Source organism: Cavia porcellus, unplaced genomic scaffold, assembly GCF_034190915.1.
Source record: "Cavia porcellus strain 051 isolate PalLab524CR breed Dunkin Hartley unplaced genomic scaffold, mCavPor4.1 scaffold_8, whole genome shotgun sequence".
NCBI lineage: Eukaryota > Metazoa > Chordata > Mammalia > Rodentia > Caviidae > Cavia > Cavia porcellus.
In genome coordinates, this window is record NW_026947491.1 from 44906095 (window position 1) to 44926120 (window position 20026).

At 38.3% G+C, this 20026-nt stretch overlaps 1 protein-coding gene and 1 long non-coding RNA gene across 5 annotated transcripts in view; one reads left to right on the plus strand and one right to left on the minus strand.

Annotated features, from left to right (window-relative positions):
- LOC100725948 (cyclic AMP-dependent transcription factor ATF-7) overlaps positions 1–20026 on the minus strand; it is a 105250-nt gene that overhangs the window by 5952 nt on the left and 79272 nt on the right. For all 4 annotated transcript variants that reach the window (XM_003476024.5, XM_063254840.1, XM_013159333.3 and 1 more), the window contains 3 exons: positions 19729–19881; positions 5118–5315; positions 3711–3819 (listed from right to left, as the gene is read on the minus strand). In XM_003476024.5, the coding sequence (XP_003476072.2) occupies positions 3711–3819; positions 5118–5315; positions 19729–19881 (460 nt within the window). The remainder of the gene's footprint in view (positions 1–3710; positions 3820–5117; positions 5316–19728; positions 19882–20026) is intronic.
- Positions 638–6063, plus strand: LOC134477322 (uncharacterized). The gene is made up of 2 exons (XR_010049295.1): positions 638–799; positions 5081–6063. It is a non-coding gene; the product is annotated as an uncharacterized LOC134477322 (long non-coding RNA).

The following is a 20026-nucleotide window of genomic DNA, read 5'->3' on the forward strand; positions in this document are numbered from 1 at the left end:
AATGTTTTACTACTAAATATAAATATCTAAACTACATATAACTTCATTGGTCAAGTTTTCTCAAACATTAGACAGCCACTATCACTGGTTAAGCACAGATGTGTGGAATCAGGGATACAGGTGGTTGTGTTTTTTTAACTTATTTTTAAACTTGTATTTATTTATTTATTTATGCTGTAATGAGGTCAAACCCACGGGTACTCTTACCACTAAGCTACATACCTGGTCTTTTATATTATTTATTTTTACTTGTTTTTGTAGTAGCTGGTTTGCACTGAAGGCCTTTGCACTGAGCTATACGTCTGGCTGTTAAAAACATTTTTTGTTATTATTGTTTTGAAATAGTCTTGCTAAGTTGCTCACACTGGACTTCAATTTGTGATCATTCTCCCTCAGCCTCCTGGAGTGCTGAGAATACAGGCATGTGCCATCATACCTGGCTATGTTTTTTATTTTGAGGCAGTCTTGCTAAGTTGCCCATGCAGGAATCAAATTTGGGTTCCTCTTGCCTCAGCATCCCTAAGTGCTGGGATCACCAGTATATATTACTGTGCTTGGCTTAATTTTTTATCTATCTATTTATCTATCTAATCTAGGTATCTGTACTGGGAATTGAACTCAGGACCTTGTGCTTGCCAGGCACATGCTGTGCCACTGAGCTATATCCCCAGCCCTTTTTTAATTTAAAAATTTTTTTCTTTTGTTTTTGAGACAGAGCCTATGTATTCCAGGATGGCCTCAAACTCAGGAAGGAATTCATGATTCTCCTGTCTCAGCCTCCCAAGTGCTAAGATTATAGGTATGTGCCACCATGCATGGATAATTTTTGACCTTTTGATGCCTGAATCATCTTTTAGGATTAAATATTGTCTCCTCTGTGAACAATCCTTGTTACCATTAAGGAAATCAATAGCTTCATCTTGTATGTGTTCAGAGGATACATTCATTTATTCATCAAATAGTTATGGACCACCATCCAGGCACTGGGATATAAAGTGGGAACCTGTTTTCAGGAAGCTCCCTGTCAGTGGTTCTGACTTGGATATTTGTCCTTACTTCAGTTTACAAGGACCCCAGTCTCTCACAGGTGGGGATAGTGTCTCATTTGTCTTGTGTCAAGTGTTACCATAATGTTGATGCCACCCAGCAGGAACTACACACATCTTTGCTTTAACAAAGTAGTTGTTTAACGGATTGACTACTCATCAGACTCACTGCAAAGCCTGAGTCAAAAAATTGCTGCATACTCACTACTGAAAAACACTCAGTCCTCATCCCCCTTAGCTCACAAACAAGATTTGAAACAGATGATCATGAAACTGCTACAATGCTTTTCCTTTCTTTCTTTCTTTCTTTTTTTTTTTTTTTGGTACCATGGATTGAACTCACAACCTGGTGCTTGCCAAGCAAGTGCTTATGCTGCTGAGCTAAATCCTCAGCCCCTTACAATGCTTTCTTAACTTTATTTATAGACCACCATTTTCAGCTACTCAGCAGGTTTGATTTCTGCCTTTCTGGCTGTACCTTTTCAATATCTTGTAGGTCCCTTCTCATCTCTCTGACCTCTGAATGCTGAATATCCTAGGGTCCAGTCCTTCTCTTTCCTAGATACTCTCCCCCGTGGGAGAAAATACTTGGTTTTCAAAAATGACTATCTGCTCCTGACTCTCAAAAGTTATCTTTAGCTTCTCCTCTGACTGCAGACCAACAGACATGTCTCTCTGCAAGCCTACCAGGTTTCTTTCTTTCTTTTTTTGTTTTTTTTGTCTTTTTCCTTTTAATTGGTACCAGGGATCGAACCCACGACTGCCTGCTTGCAAGGCAGGCGCTTATGCCGCTGAGCTAAATCCCCAGCCCCAAGCCTACCAGGTTTCTTAACCTCATTTGTCCAAAACTGAGCTCCTCAGGGACCTCCCAGACCATTTCCTCCTAAACTTTTCTATACCTCCATTAATGACAACTCTATTCTTGCAGTTGCTCAGGCTAAAAACTTTGGAGCAGTTTTTTTCATAAATACCACTCCATCTGAGCTGTAATCAAATCCTGCCACTCAAGACTGAAAAATATATCCTGAATTCATCCCTTTTCTTCACATTTACTACCAACATCCTGGAGAAGACTCTTATGCATATTGCAGTGGCCTCTGATGGACTGCTCACCTCGCCTGTGCACTCCTGATGTCTCTAACAAAGTGATTCTTTTGTCTGTCATATTGTTCCTCTGCCAAGAACTCCCTAATGGTATCCAGTAAAAGCTGAGGTGGTTGCTATAACTGACAAGCCCCTATGAGGAACGCCTCCCTTCCAGCTACCTTTCTGCTGTTCCTAGAAATTTCTAGGCAGGCTCACTCCCCTTCCTTGGGTCTTTGTGTTTGTTGTTTTTCTGTCTGAAGCACTTTTCTTCCATGGCTAGTTTCCTAACTTCCTTGGGTCTTAATTCAAAAGCCAGCTCATTTAAAATTTTAGTGCTGTGGGCAACACTTCATATTACCTATCTCTGTTTATTGTTTTGTTTTTTCTTCTTTACTAATATCTAACCTACCATATATTATTTATTGTCTGTCTCAACTATTAAATATAAGCTTCTGAAGGGCAAAGTTTTAATCTAATCTATTTGATTCCTTATGATATTATCAGCATGTAAAATAGTGCCCAGCACAGAAGAGGCACTCAATCAGTATCTGCTTAATGAATGAATATACCCTGAAGTACATATTAAAATTTAAATAGAGAATTTTAAAGATTGGTGATGTGGTTATTCTTTTTCTATGGGACACATCTCTGAAATGATAAAGATGGTTAGTAGCAAATAATTCAATGTAACAAAATCTAATAGTTGACATTTTTATCAAGTTAATTTATAAAGGAAAACTGGCATCTATTAGCATTTACTACCATAAGCAAATTATTCATGGCAATTTCTTTTTTCTTCTTCTTTTTTTTTTTGTGGTAGTACTTGGTATTGAACCCAGGGTCTCTGCACTGAGCTGTATCTCCAGTCATATATATATATATATATATATATATATATATATATAATTTTTTTTCTTTTTTTGAGATAAAGTCATTCTAGGTAGCCCAGGCTGGGCTCAAACTTTCAATCCTCTTGCCTCAGCTTCCCAGAGTTGGCACAGAGGCATTATAAGGCCTAGTTGATTGACAATAATATTAATTTCAAAACTGTATTTACATGGAGTATAAGTCTGTGGTTGTATCTTTCTTCCACTATTTTGTATTTGCTCATAGATTACAAACTAAAACCAATATTGACCTATCATTAGAAAAATAAAACACATCCTTAATTCCCAATGCATCACCTGCTATGTATTTCTTCTCCAGGCCAAGGAATGTCTTTGGAATAAGAAACACCTGGATGTAAATCTAATTGTGTAACCTCTGGGAAGTGATCTGAGTAGTTTTCTCACAAGTAACTGGAGATAATACCTATTTCATAAGAAAACTGGGAAGATAATAGACTCCCTTAAAAAAACAGTAAATATCACTAACCTCTGTCCCTAAGTTTGGTACATAATTAGGATAAGTATATTATTGTCAAAACGTTTTTGGGGGTGGGTAGAACTGGTTGCTGTACAAGGACTTTTCACCCACCTGTCTGAGCATTCCTGGCACATTCAGGATGGAGTTATAAACAGCTGAGACCCAGAACATGCAATTTACCAACTAATTTTGCACAGGTTTTCAGCCACTCACCTAAATAACCTTGAGTCTTTTTCTGTAGTGCAGTGACTGGGCAGTCTTTATGAGCTAATAGTAGCTGTTTCAACTGAGCCACCTCATTGCGTAATAATGTCACTTCATTCTGGAGAAGAGGGGAGAGAAAAAGAGTATTGAGAAAGATTTAGTTTCTACTCTTAGGACTCTGAATAGCAATATAGCTCAGAGTAACAACAGAACACTGCTTGGTTTTTCTCCTCAAACTGGAATAGGGCTTTTTTTTTTTTTTTGGTACCAGGGATCAAACTCATGACCTCGTGCTTGCCAGGCTGGTACTTACACCACTGAGTGAAATCCCGGCCCCTGAAATAGACTTCAGATCCAACCAGACTTCAGACAGCATAGGGCTAATAGTACAGTCATGAATTCAATGACAAGAATTGCCTGCTGTGAAAAGCAGGGACTTGTAATAGAAAAATCACTCTTACTTAGGCAAATGTGGTAATATTCAAGCTAATAATCTATATGCTCTTTTTCTTTTTCTTTTTTTTTTTCCTTAACTTTTTGAGAAAAGGTCTCATATGTGGTTCAGGCTGGCCTTGAGCTCATTTTGTAGCCCAGGTTGGTCTGAAATTCACTAAAATTCTCCCAAGTGATGGTATTACAGATGTGTGCCATCACACCCGGCTTCTATATGCTCTTTTACTAACAAATCCTACATCTAAGTATCTAATGTATTTTGATTTATTTATTTGTGAGACAGGGTCTGGCTACATAGTCCAAGCTAACCTCCATTTAGCTATGTATCTTAGGCTGACCTTGAGTACATCAGCTTTCTGAGTGCTGGGATTACAGGCGTGTGCCACCACACCTGGTTTAGGCATCTGTTTAGCAGATTTTACCTGAATGCATGCAATATTCACTGCAGCATTACTGTTCTAGCAAAAGATCAGAACAACATGTCATACCCTACAATATAACCACACTATAGAATGTACTAACATATGTCTGTTAAAAAATAAGGTAGGTCTTCCATAACCATGGTTAAGTCTCCAGCAGAAACTTGTTTTTTGGCACAGGATCACACTAGCTAATTCAGGCAGGCCTCGATCTTGCAGCAATCCCCTCCTCTGTCTTCCGAGTGCTGGGATCACAGATATGCACTGCTACACCTGATTTCTACTGATTTAAGCACCCTGGGGTACTTTTCTAATTCCTTTCACCCAAATGGGCCAAGTAACAAATTTCATAGTAGATAGTGTCTGCCAATTACTAGGGAAGAGATCTCAACTCTTTTAAGAGATTTTGCATTCTTTCTGGCACAATTTTTTAGTCTGTCCTAATAAAACAACTACCATCTTCAATTATACTGTCCCATTTTTTTCTGATTTAATCTCACTTTCCAGGGTCGACAACCCCAATTATCTTCCAGAATCCACTCACACTCAGCTGAATGTTCTGAGAAGTAAGTTCTTCTGCCTTCTTCTCCAATGAAGACACCCATAGCTTGCGCTTTTGGCGACAGCGGGAGGCTGCAGCCCGGTTGCGCTCGAGAAAGCGTTGCCGCCTTTCATCTGGGTCTTCATCCACTGTGCGCCGCCTGCGTCCTCCAGTACTGGGAGTTGGCTGGGCTGGAGACACCTGTTGCCAGAAAGGAAGAGGTTATCTGATGGGAACATCCACGTTTTCCAAGTCAAACCTGATCGTAGGTGGACGGTCACCACTGCAAATCTCATCACTAGGACCTTTCACTTCTCTTTTGTAGTAAGTGGCTCCTCATTCTGTAGGCCATTTCTGTGCCTCCTCAGTACAATTCCTAAAAACTATAGTTCAGCTGAAACCTGATTATTTCTAAGACAGATGAAAAATGAACCTAGGATCATTTTACGTTTCTTTAACAGCAGGAAATCTTGAAGGCAGGGAACTCAGAGGAGAGTGTCAGAGGAAGACACAAAAAAGTCTAAGAACCACTGATTTGGACAAGCGATACATATAAACACTGTGCTCTAACAGGTTTCGAAGAAGGACAAAATATATATATATCCCTTCATTGCAATAAGGGATATTATGGAAAGATATAGGTTCCTATGTTCTTTTGATTTATAGTTGGTAATTAATCATCCTTGGCAAGCCCCCCTTTTATTGTAAATAGAGAACTAATGATATTGGATTCTTTTGTTTTTAAACTTCAGCCTGAAGGGTTTTTTTTTTTTTTTTTTTTTTTTTTTTTTTTTTGGTACTGGGGGTTGAATTTATGACCTTGCGCTTGCCAGGCAGGCACTTATGCTGCTGAACTAAATCCTCAAGCCCTCTCTTCTTTTAGTAGCCTGAAGTCTTTTGCCATGATAATCCTTCTGAATCACCTTCCTTTTCTATTAGCTGGAATGCATATAGAAGGTGGACTGATTTCCTACTGGTGGCCAAAATTAAACAAAATGGAACTGAGTGTCATGATGAACACCTATAGTCACAGCACTCTGGATGACGCAGGAGTATCACAAATTCAAGGCAAGATTGGGCAATTCAGTGAGACCCTGGCCAGGTACGGTGACACAGGTCTGTAATCCTAGCACTTGGAAGGCTGAGACAGGAAAATCACTGAAAGTTGAAGACAGGCTGGGCTACAAAGTGAGTTCAAGGCCAGCCTGAACGGCATAGTGAAACTCTGTCTCAAAAAGACAAAATTAATTAAAATAAAATAAAAAATAAAAAGAGGGCAGTAGCATTGGGGATGTAGTGAAAACCCTGGGTTCAACTGCAATACTGTTTAAAAAAAAAAAAGAAAGAAAGAAAAGTCAGGCATCTGTATAAAAGAAACTATATAATGTAAAACAATGCCAGAAGTAAATTCATAGATCTGTGACTGGTAGGGAATATCTATATTAGTACTTCTCTAATGCTAGAGCTCACATCAATTTCATAAAAATGAACATGAGGTTTTGAAAAAGTTTTGAACTCCACTACATACTCCACTGAATTCTGTTCTCCATCAATAAAGATAATTCAGAGATGATTTTATTTATTTAGGCTAACGTTACCTCTATCTTTTTCTTCTTTTTTTTAAAAGACAGGCTCTAACTATATATATAGTTCAGGCTGGCCTTTAACCCACTGTATAGCCCAGGTTGTCCTCAAACTTCCAGTGATCCTGCTGGGATTATAAGAGTGTGCCAACACTCCTGGCAACATTATCTCTCTTGAGAGAAAAAAATGGAGAGGAAATTTTAAAGTCATTTAATGAACTGAGACCTCTGTAACACTGTACTAAGGGAAGACCCTTTAAGAAATTTACCTGTTCAAAGGAAAGTGGAACTAGGGAGAGGATGGGAGAAGGAAGGAAGGGAAAAGAAAAAACTGAGAAAAGGAGGATAAAATGGAAACAAAGTTTTGTAAATGAGGGGAAGAGGAGTTGAAGGGAGAAGGTGAGGAATGGAAAGGGAAGAGGAATCAAGATATATCATGTTCAGCTGGGCGGGGTGGCACACTCTTGTAATCCCAGCATTGGGAGGCTGAGGTAGGAGGATCGTTGCAAGTTCGAGACCAGCCTGTGCTACAAAGTGAGCCCAAGGCCAGCATTAACCACACAGTGAGACCCTGTCCCCCCCCCCCCAAAAAAAAAGATCATGTACAGTACAAATTCCCTATGATGAATGTGATCATTATGTATATCTAAAATGTACCAATAAACTGAATTTTTAAAAAAATTATAAACATTCACGCCAGGTGTAGTGGTATACACCTATAATCCTAGTACTCAGGAGGTTGAGGCAGGAGGATGACTGTGAGTTTGAGGCCAGCATGGGCTACATAGTGAGTTCAAGGCCAACCTTAGAATACATACTATTAATAAGACCCTATCTCACAAAACAAAGCAAAGCAAAGCAAAATGAAACAAATCCAAGAACAACAACAACAACAAAAACTGAGAGGAAAAACAAGAAATTTACAAAAATTCACCTAAGAATTTCAACTTTCTGTTTGTCTAGAGCTCAGTGTAGTACTTGACAAAGGATGAATGATAAGTTCCTGTCTCATAAGCACCTCAGGAACTCATGAAGGAGAAAAAGGTAAGAGAACAGCCCAAGAGAAAGAAGAGTAGAGTGGAAAAAGGGGAATCAGTGATGATTAAAAAGGAAGCCCATTGTTTCTTGAGGCCTTGTGGGGATCAGTCTCATGCTGCGATTGATAGGAGCTAAGCCAGCTACAGGCTGGATGTTTCCTGCTGCTAAGAGAGGTTTCCTCCAGCTAATGCAGAGAATGACTTAAAATTTTGAAGTTTTGGAGATTACTCAGTGTGCAAGAACAAATTTACTCTTCAAGAAGAGAAAATTAGCTTTGACAACACCACAATATCCAGAGTCTGATCCAAGCTGGTAAGATTGGCAAAGGAATAAGAAAAAGGTCTCCTGAAGGGAAAGAAGAGCATCCACAGAGACCGAGAAGGCAATGGCCCCACTACCAAATTCAGAGTATAATACAGACTCATCAGTAGGTGATAGGTGTTAGGTCTGAGAAGGGGAGGAAGAGGGAAGGAGTGGCCGGCGGTGGCTGCAAAGATAAGAAGTATAAAATATAAGTAACCTTTATTTTGGGAATGTGGGGAGAGACCCCCGGCCCCCAGGGCGCAGCATCTCCACCCCCGGGCCGGCGATCTCTCCCGGGAACACACTCTCTCAAACACGTGGAGTCAGGCACATAAGTAGCCTCTGTCTTGGGTGGACCCTAAGGGGTATTAGGGATGCACAGGTATCCCATTGGCACACGTTTGGCGCCAGAGGTAGGTTACTAAGCACAGGGGTATAGGGTTACAGGTAAATCTCTAAGGGGCGGAAGGATAGAAACAAAGTTGAGTTCTTGAAGGAAAAGCAGGACCTCTTGTTGGAAGAGATGATAGAGATTCCTACAAATAACATAAGAGAAATTTTAGAAACAAAAATCACAATACCTGAAGTGATAAACTCAAAGAACTCTAGTAGCAGGAAGGAGTACCAGGAAGTAAAAGATTTAGCCTCACCAAAAACAGAGATGGTGGAGAAAATAGAAGACTCTAAAATACATGAGAATATTGAAAGACTGACCTTTAAAAGAAAACTAGATGAGCTGAGTAACAAAGTAAGCCAAAGCTAAAAGTCACAATGGGCACTGAGGTAGGAAATTACCTCAAAATGACAGAGTGAAAAAAAAAAAAAGAAGAAAAACAGGGAGGAGCCTCATGCAGTAACGATGATAGACGGAGAAATCATGATGTATAGCTAGAAGTTCAGAAAAGAAAGCACAGAATTGGAGGGCACAAACCAGTGAAGAAAGTTAGGAAAGAGAAAAAACCTTGAGAATTTGGAAGAGTAAAGAAGAAAAACCACTGGAAGTCAGCAAGCAATGGGACCTCATCTGTAGTATTTTGGAGTAAAAGGTTGTGACTCTCAATTTTTTCTTTTGGGGATTTTTGAGTCAGGGTCTTGCTATCTAGCTCAGGCTGGCCTTTAACTATGAGCCCAGGCTGGCCTCAAACTTGCAGCAATCCTCCTCCCTCAGCCTTCCAAGTGCTGGCAAGACAGGCATGTACCAGCATGCTCAGCTTGACCTTAAATTTCTATGCAAGGCTGAATTAGCATTTAAATGTGATGGTGAAATAAAGACATTTTTAGACCTGCAAAGCCTCAGAAAATCTACCAGTCAAAAGGTTTTTTATGAAAGATTTGTTGAAAGATGTTCTTCCATAGAATGCAAACTCACATCAAGGAGGAAGACAACATAGGGTATAAAGAAAATGGGATAAACCACTAAAAGCCTCAAAGTATGAAGCTGAAGGCCCAGCAAGTGATGTCTTGAGCTCTTTATTCATTAAAGAGTGAAACGTGAACGCATTTGGAAAAGCCTCACGATGGAGAAGCAGGAGGCCTCATGGCTAGCAGAGGTGGGAGAATAAAACTCAGGGATGGACCAGAGCAAGAAGAAGTAACCTGAGGGGAGGAAGAGGAAGAAAAAGGAAGAGCAGGAGGGAGAAGAAAACTCAGGGACAGAAGAAAAGGAGGCAGGAAAGTCTCAAATGCAGGAAGAGCCATAGGAGGAAGAAGAAAACTCAGGAATGGAAGAAGGGGAGAGGCAGCAGCAGGAGGGAGAAGGAAACCCAAGCACAGCAGGAGAAGAAGCCTCAGTGTTATGCAAGGAAACTGCCTGTAGTTATTCAGTTAGAGAGAAGGAAAAGTTCATGAGGTACCAGGAGGTACACAACATTGAAGAAGAAGAGAAAAGAGCTGCTATCACAGGTCAAGGAATTAAGATATTCTGTCCTATTTTGCATTTGACCTTTCTCTCCAAATCACTATAACGAAGTTCTGATGAGCATGAATAGTGGTCATGTACAAATCTGAACTTTTAGGCCAAGTTTTTAGGGAAAACAGAAAAGAGAGACACAAGACCCTGCAAACAGAAGAGCTGACATCCAAAGAAGCACAGTTAATCCAAGAAACGGAAGAAAACTTCAGAAGAGTGATCAGCATTTTCAGAGAGATACAAGAGGAGATTGAGAATATAAGGAAATACCACTAAGATGTCATCTACTGAATGTTTAATTTCAGTAGATGATCTACATAGCAGGTTAGGTATACTCAAGGAAAGAATGAGCAATCTAGAAAGCTAAATGAAAGAAGTATCGGGGCTGGGGATTTAGCTCAGCGGCATAAGCGCCTGCCTTGCAGGCAGGCAGTCGTGAGTTCGATCCCTGGTACAGATAAAAAGGAAAAAGACCAAAAAAAAAAAAAAAAAACAAGAAAGAAGTATCTAAGGATACAATGCAAATATCCAAGCAGCTAATGAATAAAGAAAAACTGTAAGCTAGGATACATGCAGAAGCTTCAACATTCATTTGATAGGAGTTCCTGAAAAAGACAAAAAAGGGAACAGAGCAGAAGATATTATTAAAGAAATAACTGAAGAAAAGTATTTGGAGCTAATGAAGGACTAAAGTCTTGAGGTTGTCACAGCTCATCAAACTTCCAGCATGGTTGGTGAGAGAAGACTCACTCCTACATATATCTTGGTGATGTTCTGGAGTTCCAGTGAGAAAGAGAAAATCTGGAAGGTTTCCCAAGAGAGGAAAGAAATCACCTACAAAAGAAGAAGAATCTGGCAGATGGCAGATTTCTCTTTGAGTATGCTTGATGCTACAAGTCAGTGAGGCAATAGTATAAGAGCCCTGCAGGGGCGCACAGCCAGTTCCATCCCATGATGCGGTGTTGGCACATTGATCTGAGCCTGGTAGGACCCTGCCCAGCATTCATCATCACTGAAAGACCCCCAGAAAGGTCCCTCATGGCCTATCTTGGCCCCACCCAGTGACCCCCAAGTGGACCGGAGCCACCGTGCTCCACCTCACGAGCCAATAGTGCACACTGAGTTCCATCCCACAGTGGAGGCTCAGCACATCACTCAGAGCCTGTAGGGTGCTGCCCAGCATCCCCAATCACTGGAGGACCCTCAGGAAGGTCTCTCCTGGCCTAGTTGGGACCCTTCTGGTTTAGTTGGGCCCCACCCAGTAACTCCTGAGTGGTCTGGAGCCACCTAAGCGCCACATGGTGAGCTGAAATTCTGTGAAGTGATATCTATTTAGCCATGCAGCAATGACAAGTCACTCAGAGTCTGGTAGGACCCTATCCCCATCACCAGAGGACCCTCAAGAAGATTCCTCTGGGCCCAGTTGTGCCCCACCCAGCAATCCCCGAGGGGCTGGGAGCTATCTGGTAAGGCCTGTCTTACGACCTCTACTCTACTCGACTGGGGAAACTCCCTGCAGTAGGGATAAATATTCTCAATCCAAGAAACAACTGAGACTTTGCCTTCAGCTTCCCTAAGGGAATATAGGAAAATAACAAAACAAAAGAGCAAAATGCAATCTCAAACCTCCAGCCCATCCCAAGAAAGCCTAGGAGACATGGACACAGAAGAAAACGTAAGCTATATACCTGAAACCCCTGAAATGATAGCGACTGAAGTAAAGAAACAACTCCAGGAAGCTATAATGGAACTCAGATCAGAAATAACATGATAGAAATGATAAATGATAAAAGAAGAAATGATAAATGTAATGAATTGCTGAACACATCTAAAGAATAGTTAAGATATTAGAGGAACACTGCAAAAAAGATGGAAACCTTAAATGAACAATATAACAAACAAACAGAATGCATGAAACAGATTCAAAGAGATATCCAAGAAATAAAAAATTCCATCTGAAGTTGGCAAAATTGCCTCAATGAAGGCAGTGAAACTGCCTCAGTGAAGGTAGACTTTCAGACCTCGAAGATAAGATTGCAGCTAGTGAACAGGAAAGATCTTTTAAAAATAACAAGGAATCAGGAAGTAACAATTCAATAGCTGCAAGATGTGATGCAGAGAAAAACAACATAACATAAGGTATAAGTGAAAAAGAAGGTAACAACACAAGTGATATCAAAAGACTATTTATAGAATAGCCGAAAATTTCCCAAACATGAGAATGGAAACTGACATATAGATAAGTGAAGCATACAGAACTTCAAATAGCCATAACCAAAATAAAACTACACCCACCCATATAATAATCAACATCCCAGAAATCCAATGTAAGAACAGAATAAAAGCTGCTAGAAGAGTCAAATCACCTATAAAGGAAAACCTATCAAAATCACAGCAGACTTCTCTACACAAATAAAGAAGTCAAGAAGAATATGGAGGAAAGTATTTTAGATCCTAAAGGAAAACAACTTAGAACCCAGACTGATGTACCCTGAAAAACTGTCCTTTAAAATTGATGGAGAAATACGATACTTCCACAACAAAGAACAGCTGGAGAACTTCATGACTGCCAAACCAACCACGCAAAGAATACTGAAAGACATTCTAGATAGACATAGGAAAAAAAACCTACTATGCAAGGCAAACGAACAGAGGGGAAAGGTAAAGAACCAACAGCAGAAAGATAGCATGACAAGGGGCCAGGGATTTAGCTCAGCGGCATAAATGCCTGCCTTGCAAGTGCATAATTGTGAGTTTGATCCCCAGTACCAAAAAAAAAAAAAAGATAACATGACAAAAATAACCAATATATATCAGTTATAACCATTAATGTAAATGGCCCCATTTCACCGATTAAAAGAAACAGACCAGCAGAATGGATCAAGAAACAACACCCAACCATATGCTGTACACAGGGAACCCATCTAACCCAAAAGGAAACTCATAGACTGAAAGTCACAGAATGGAAAGCAATACTTCATGCAACAGGAACCAAAAAAAAAAAAAAAAAAAAAAAAAAAAAAAAAAAAAAAAAGCACGGGTAGCTATTCTGTTTGCAAACAATGTGAACTTCAAACCAAGAATATCCAAAGAGATAAAGAAGGTCACTGCATACTAGTTAGGGGAAAACTTCAAGAGGAAGAGATAATAATCTTAAGTAGATTTGCATCAAATTTAGAGCACCCAGCTATACAAAATAAATATTAACAGAAATGAAAAATCAAATAAACAATAACAATCATAATGGGAGACCTTAACACACCCCATTGACACAAAGAGACAGATCAACTAAACAGAAAATCAGCAAAGAAATAACAGAACTGAATCATATCTGTGAACAAATGGACTTAGTGGACAGTGTTTCAACCCATGACACCAGATTATACATTCTTCTCAGCAGCACATGGGACATTCTCTAAAATAGACCATATACTAGCCCACAGAACATGCTTAAGTAAATGCAAAAGAACTGAAATTATCCCATGCATGTTACCAGATCATAGTGCCATGAAACTAGAAATTAATGACAGAAGAAACTGCAAAAACTCCAAAACACATAGAAATTAAATAATACACTCCTGTGCAATCAATGTGTCACAGAGGAAATTAAAAAAGAAATTAAACAATATCTACAAGCAAATGAAACAGTATCTACAAGCAAATATTGGAGCCTGTGGGATGCAATGAAAGCAATCCCCAGAGGTAAATTTACTGCAGTGAATTCCCACATTAGAAAAACAGAACGAACATAGATAAACAATCTGATGCTATACTTCAAACATCTAGAAAAAGAAGAGCAAGTCAAGCCCAAAGCCAAAAGAAGGGAGGAAATTATAAAGATCAGAGTGGAAATCAATGCAATAGAGATTAAGAAAATACAAAGAATCAATGAATCAGAGTTGGTTCTTTGAAAGAATAAACAAAATTGATAAGCCCCTAGCTAACCTTATTAAAAAAAGGAAAGAAAAACTCAAATTCATGCAATAAGGAATGAAAAGTATGAAATCAATACAGACCTTGTAGAAATACAGAAGATCATCAGTACCTATTTCAAAAACCTCTATTTTTGAACACAGAAGAAATGAACAGATTCCTAGAAACATGAACTACCAAAACTGGATCAAGAAGATATAAAATTGCTGAATAACCAAATTTCAATTAATGAAGTTGAAAATGTAATTAAAACCTTATCAACAAAGAAAAGCCCAGGTCCTGATGGATTCATTGCAGAATGCTACAAGAAATTTAAGGAAGACTTAATGCCGACACTCCTCAAACTATTCAATGAAGCTGAAAGGGAAGCAATTCTCTAGGCATTCCTGGAAGCAAGAATTACTCTAATATCAAAACCAGAGAAAGACCCAACCAAAAAACAGAACTACAGGCCAATCTCCCTAAAGAACAGAGATGCAAAAAAATCTCAATAAAATACTGGCAAACAGAATGTAGCAAATCATCAAGAAGATTATACACCACGACAAAGTAGGATTTATCCCAGGAATGCAGGGATGGTTCAACATATGCAAATCAGTGAATGTAATCCACCATATCAATAGAGCCAAAAATAACAATCACATGATCATTTCTACAGATGCAGAAAATGCTTTTGATTAAGGTCCAACACTCATTCATGATGAGAACCCTACAGAAAATCAGAACAGATGGTCTTTACCTCAATATGATAAGAGCTATGTATGACAAACCAACAGCCAGCATCATATTAAATGGCCAAAAACTGAAAGCTTTTACTCTAAAATCAGGATCAAGACAAGGATGTCCACTATCACCAGTCCTATTCAATATAGTGCTAGAAATACTAGCCAGAGCAATTACACAAGAGAGAGAGACAAAAGGAGTAAGGATAGGAGAAGAAGAAGTTAAATTATCATTATTTGCAGATGACATGACAGTCTACAGAGAAGACCTCCAAAACTCCACTGAAAGACTCCTAGGTATAATAAATAAATTCAATAGTGTAGCTGGATACAAAGTCAACACTCAAAAATCAATAGCATTCCTATACACAAACAACAAACTCACTGAGAGAAAAATAAGAGAACCTACACCCTTCACAATAGCATCCAAAAAAAAAAAAAAAAAGAAATACTTAGGAATCAATCTAACAAAAAGAAGTAAAAGATCTATTTAGGGAAAATTATAATACCCTGAGGGGCTGGGGATTTAGCTCAGCGGCATAAGCACCTGCCTGGCAAGCAAGCAGTTGTGAGTTTGATCCCTGGTACTGATAAAAAGGAAAAAGACAAAAAAATTGTAATACCCTGAAAAAAGAAATTGAAGAAGAGCTCAGAAAATGGAAAGACATTCTTTGTTCATGGATAGGAAAAACAAATACTGTGAAAATGGCCATTTTCCCCAAATTGTTATATCGATTTAATGCAATTCCAATCAAAATACTACTAGCATACCTCACAGATCTAGAGAAATCATTCCTAAAATTCATCTGGAACCAGAAAAGACCTGGAATAGTAAAGGCAATTCTGGGCAATAAAGGCAAGATAGGAGGCATCATAATCCCTGACTTAAAGTTATACTACAAAACTACTGTAATAAAATCAGCATGGTATTGGAATAAAAACAGACCTGAAGATCAATGGAATAGATTAGAAGATACAACTACAACTACAAACATACTCAGCCACCTTATCTTTGACAAAGGGGCCAAATACGCACACTGGAAGAAAGATAAGTATCTTTAATAAGTGGTGCTGGAAAAACTGGCTCTCCATATGCTGAAAAATAAAACTAGACCCATGTCTATCACCATGTACTAAACTAAAGTAAAAATGGATCTAAATATTAGAACAGAAACACAAAATCTGCTGGAAGACAGAGCAGGTGGAAATCTTGAAGACATAGGAGTAGGCAGAGAATTCATGAACAAAAATCAAACCACACAGGAAATACTTTCCAGAATCAATAACTGGGATCTTGTCTTATTGAAAAAGCCTTTGCATGTCAAAAGAAAATTTCTAACAGAGTAAAAAGGAAACCCATGAATTTTGAAAAAAATCTCAGTCAAGGACTTCTGTGTAGAACATATAAAGAATTAAAAAAAATCAGATCCCCAAAATTCAAACACCTAATCTACAAATGGGATCTGAGATGAATACGCAGTTCTCAGAAGAAGAAATACAAATGGCAAATAAATACATGAAAAAATGTTCAGTATCATTAGTCATTAGAGAAATGCAAATTAAAACACTGAGATTCCATCTCACTCCAGAAAGAATGGCCAGGATCAAGAAAACTACCAATCACAAATGCTGGAGAGGCTATGGAGAAAAAGGAACTCTTCTCACTATTGGTGGGAGAGTAGACTGGTGCAACCATTGTGGAGGTCAGTTTGGAGGTTCCTCAAAAAGCTGGGATTAGAAGTCCCATTTGACGCAGCTATTCCATTTCTGGGCACATTTCCAGAAGAACTGAAAACATCACATCACAATGATATATGTGCATCCATGTTTATAGCAGCACAATTTGTAATAGCCAGATCTTGGAAACAACCTAAATGCCCATCAACTGAAGAATGGATAAAAAAGATGTGGTACTTTTATACAATGGAGTACCACTCAGCTATAAAGAATGATCACATTGAGTTTTTATAGGTAAATGGATACAATTTGAGACCATACTCATAAGTGAAATAAATCAAACTCACGTGTAAATACCATATTGTTTCCCTAGTGTAAGAAATGGTAGGAGTACTTAAGATATAAAATCTTCAATAAATACTGTGAAAGGATAAGAATCTGTTCAAAGGGGAAAAAATAGTATCTCAGGGAAGAGGAGAGAAAAAAAAGGAAGGGAAAATAAAAAATCTAAGTTTGCATAAACACTTAAAATAGCTAAGATGATGGTGCTACAAATTCTATTAATTCTTAGAAAAAAATAGTTAACATTCATAGGATTGGATCAATTTTGCATGTTTGTGTCTGGTGATCTGAGGAACACTTCTGAAGATCACTATGTAAAATAACTTTGTTATGTTCCTACCATTTTATTTTGAAGGCTTATATTGTCATTGTTTTGGGCTCCTTCCTATTGTTATTTGTCTTTTTGTTTCTTGTTTTTCTAGTAATTTGTTTTCTTTTGTTTTTCCCTTTAATGCAGAAAGGATAAATGTATATAAGCAGATGCTTATACATGCCTAGAACTTCCCCTAAACAGTTTATGAGAATTGATTGTATTATGTGTGATGATATGGACAGCTACTTTAAAGAAAAAGAGACATTATGGTATCTATTGCTGATTTCCTATTGTTATGCTGTGAAATCCAGTAATGATTTTATTCTTTGTTTTGATTGGTTTGTCTGTTTTGTATTATTTAATTTCAACGTACATGAGGGTATGGACAGCTATTTTGAAGAGAACAAGAGACATTTTGGTAGCCATTGTTGATTTTCCTATTGTCTGCTTTTAAAGGCCTGTAATACCTTCATTATTCTGTTTTGATCAATTTTATATTATTTTATTTTGTAATAATTCATTGTGTGTGAAGATATAGACAACTATTTAGAAGAAAACAAGAGACATTATGGTAGCCAATGTTGATTTCCTATTATCTTGCTTTGAAATCTGTGTTACTTACATTGCTTACTTGTGATCTGCTTTGTTCTGGTTTGTTTTACCCTCTTAAAAAAAAAAAAAAAGAGCCCTGTAGGAAAAGGGATGCCAAACTGAAATTCAGAAACCAGCCAAATTGACATTTGATTCTGGGGCAAAAGCAAAGACATTTTTTGATAGATGAATTCAGAAAGTTTATTTTTCTTTTCTTTTTTTTAAATTTTATTTTAAAGAGAATAAAACCAAACAAAATGGAACAGAATAAAGCCAATCAAAATGAAACAATGAAAGTGATATAGGACTTCAAAACAAGATAATAGGAAATCAACAATGGGTACCATAATGCCTCTTGTTATCTTCAAAATAGCTCCCCATACCATCAGATCTAAAAAAATCAAACAAAACAACAGAATAAAGTCAATCAAAACAAAAAGAATGTTTCAAAGAATTACTAGAGAGGGGCTGGGGATTTAGCTCAGTGGCATAAGCACCTGCCTTGCAAGCAGGCGGTCATGAGTTTGATCCCCGGTACCAATAAAAAGATAAAAAAAAAAATGTATATATATATAAAAGAATTACTAGAGAAATACACTTTAGCAACCTGCTATGTAGATCATCTACTGTATGATTAAATATACCTAAGATGCCTGTAACAAATAGCAAAATGTATTTTCTCCCCACAGCATAATCCAAAAAGTCAACAAATAGAACACCACATCTCTACCCAGAAGGGTGGCCAGCCAACAGCTTATCTGGGAATGCAGGGAAGAGAATGTTATTATCTAGATACTGTTAAAGCATATACTTTTTAAAAAAAGTTCATGAGGACTGTTACGGTTTATATACTTTTTTTGTTTTGTTTTGGCTTTTTTTTTTTTAAACTGGAAAAAGAACTCAGGGCTCTTGCCCTAAGCTATGTCTCCAGCCCTTTTTTATTTTTTATTTTGAAACAGGTCTCACTAAGTTGCCCAGGCTAGTCTCAAACTTGTGATCCTCCTGTTCAGCCTTCCTAAATAGCTGGGATCCCAGCCATAGACCACTCTACCTAGCTTGTGTGTCATCATTTGTCATGATGGGAATCTTTACAATAAAGACTTTTCATTTGAAAAACATAAATTTCCCTGAGAAATGAGTATCGCTTGGGCAGAAGGTTACTGCTTTAGCATCTCTTGGACTGGCTGGCTTTGGGGTAGGGGGATACAAAAAGGTGGCAGACTTAGCTTCCAGCAAGGAAACTCAAATGAAAGCTTGTATTGTTGGCCAAGCTTTAAGGCAGCATATGGTCATGAAATGTCTGGACATGTGGTGGTAACCGATGAAGCAAGAGGTGACATCAGGAAGGGGGACTGAGCAAAAAACGAAATACCAGAAACCAGTCTCAGGTCACTGTCACCCATTTAGTGCAGACTGCTATAAAAACTGATAACTCTTTGGTTTTCGAAGAATCTTGTTAAAATTGAGATCTTGAGAAAAGAATCAGGCAGTTAAATGGGAGCCTCCTGGTTTTTTGAGGGTTTTTATTAATCTGTGATAAAGAGATTTAGTTGGTAATAAGAAACTTTTGGTGTTTTCTTATTCTTTCACTTGGGCCATCTTTTTCGTATGTGCTCAGGACTGAGCTCAGGGTCTCTGCATTGAGCTGCATCCTCTACTCTTTTTGATTTTGAGATTGGGCTTCATCTTGTGATCCCTCTGTCTCAGCCTTCCAGAATGCTAGGGTTATAGACATACACCACCCTAGTGATTTACTGAGCCATTTTAATATGGTAACATCACACTGTATTAGTATGTTGTTGTTATTATTATTTTAAAACGTAATCAGGTGAGTCATTTTTTCCCCCTAAGACTTAAGAGATGGGCCTAGAGGAACTTGTTTTGTTTAATCCATAATATGATTGAGATGACGGATACTATATTTCAGAGGATTCTGAATACAAATATTTAGCATTCATACATTGAAAACACAAAAAAAGTCAGAGGTATCTTCTCAAATAACTCTGTCATTCAGTTTATTTGCATGTGCAATAAAGAATGATGTGTTTTGCTACAAACTGTCACAAGAACCAAAGTAGCAGGAAGATACCTAGGAATCTGAAATCCATTATTCTTTAATTTTATGTCCCCTGTAAAAAAAGAGACAGGTCATAAAGGGTAAGAGTATTACAGCTGACTCCTCCCATCCAACGGCAGTACTGACCTGTGGCTGGGCAGGAGATGGGGCATCAGGGTGCTGGATGAGGATCTGGCTCTGCTCTGGACGGGCTGTCACCATGGTGCTGGCAGTGCCCACTACCATTCCACAACCACCATTGACTGAGGAGACTTGGTGGGTAAGGGAAGCTTTCAGTCTCTGTAGGAAAGATGAGAAAAAATATCTGTCAAAGTTCATATTCTATCAAGGATGAGAGAGATGACTTTAGATTCTATTTCTGATCTTATAGAATAATAAAATTTCCATTCAAATTTTCTCTTAGAGGAATTAAAAGAAAATGACA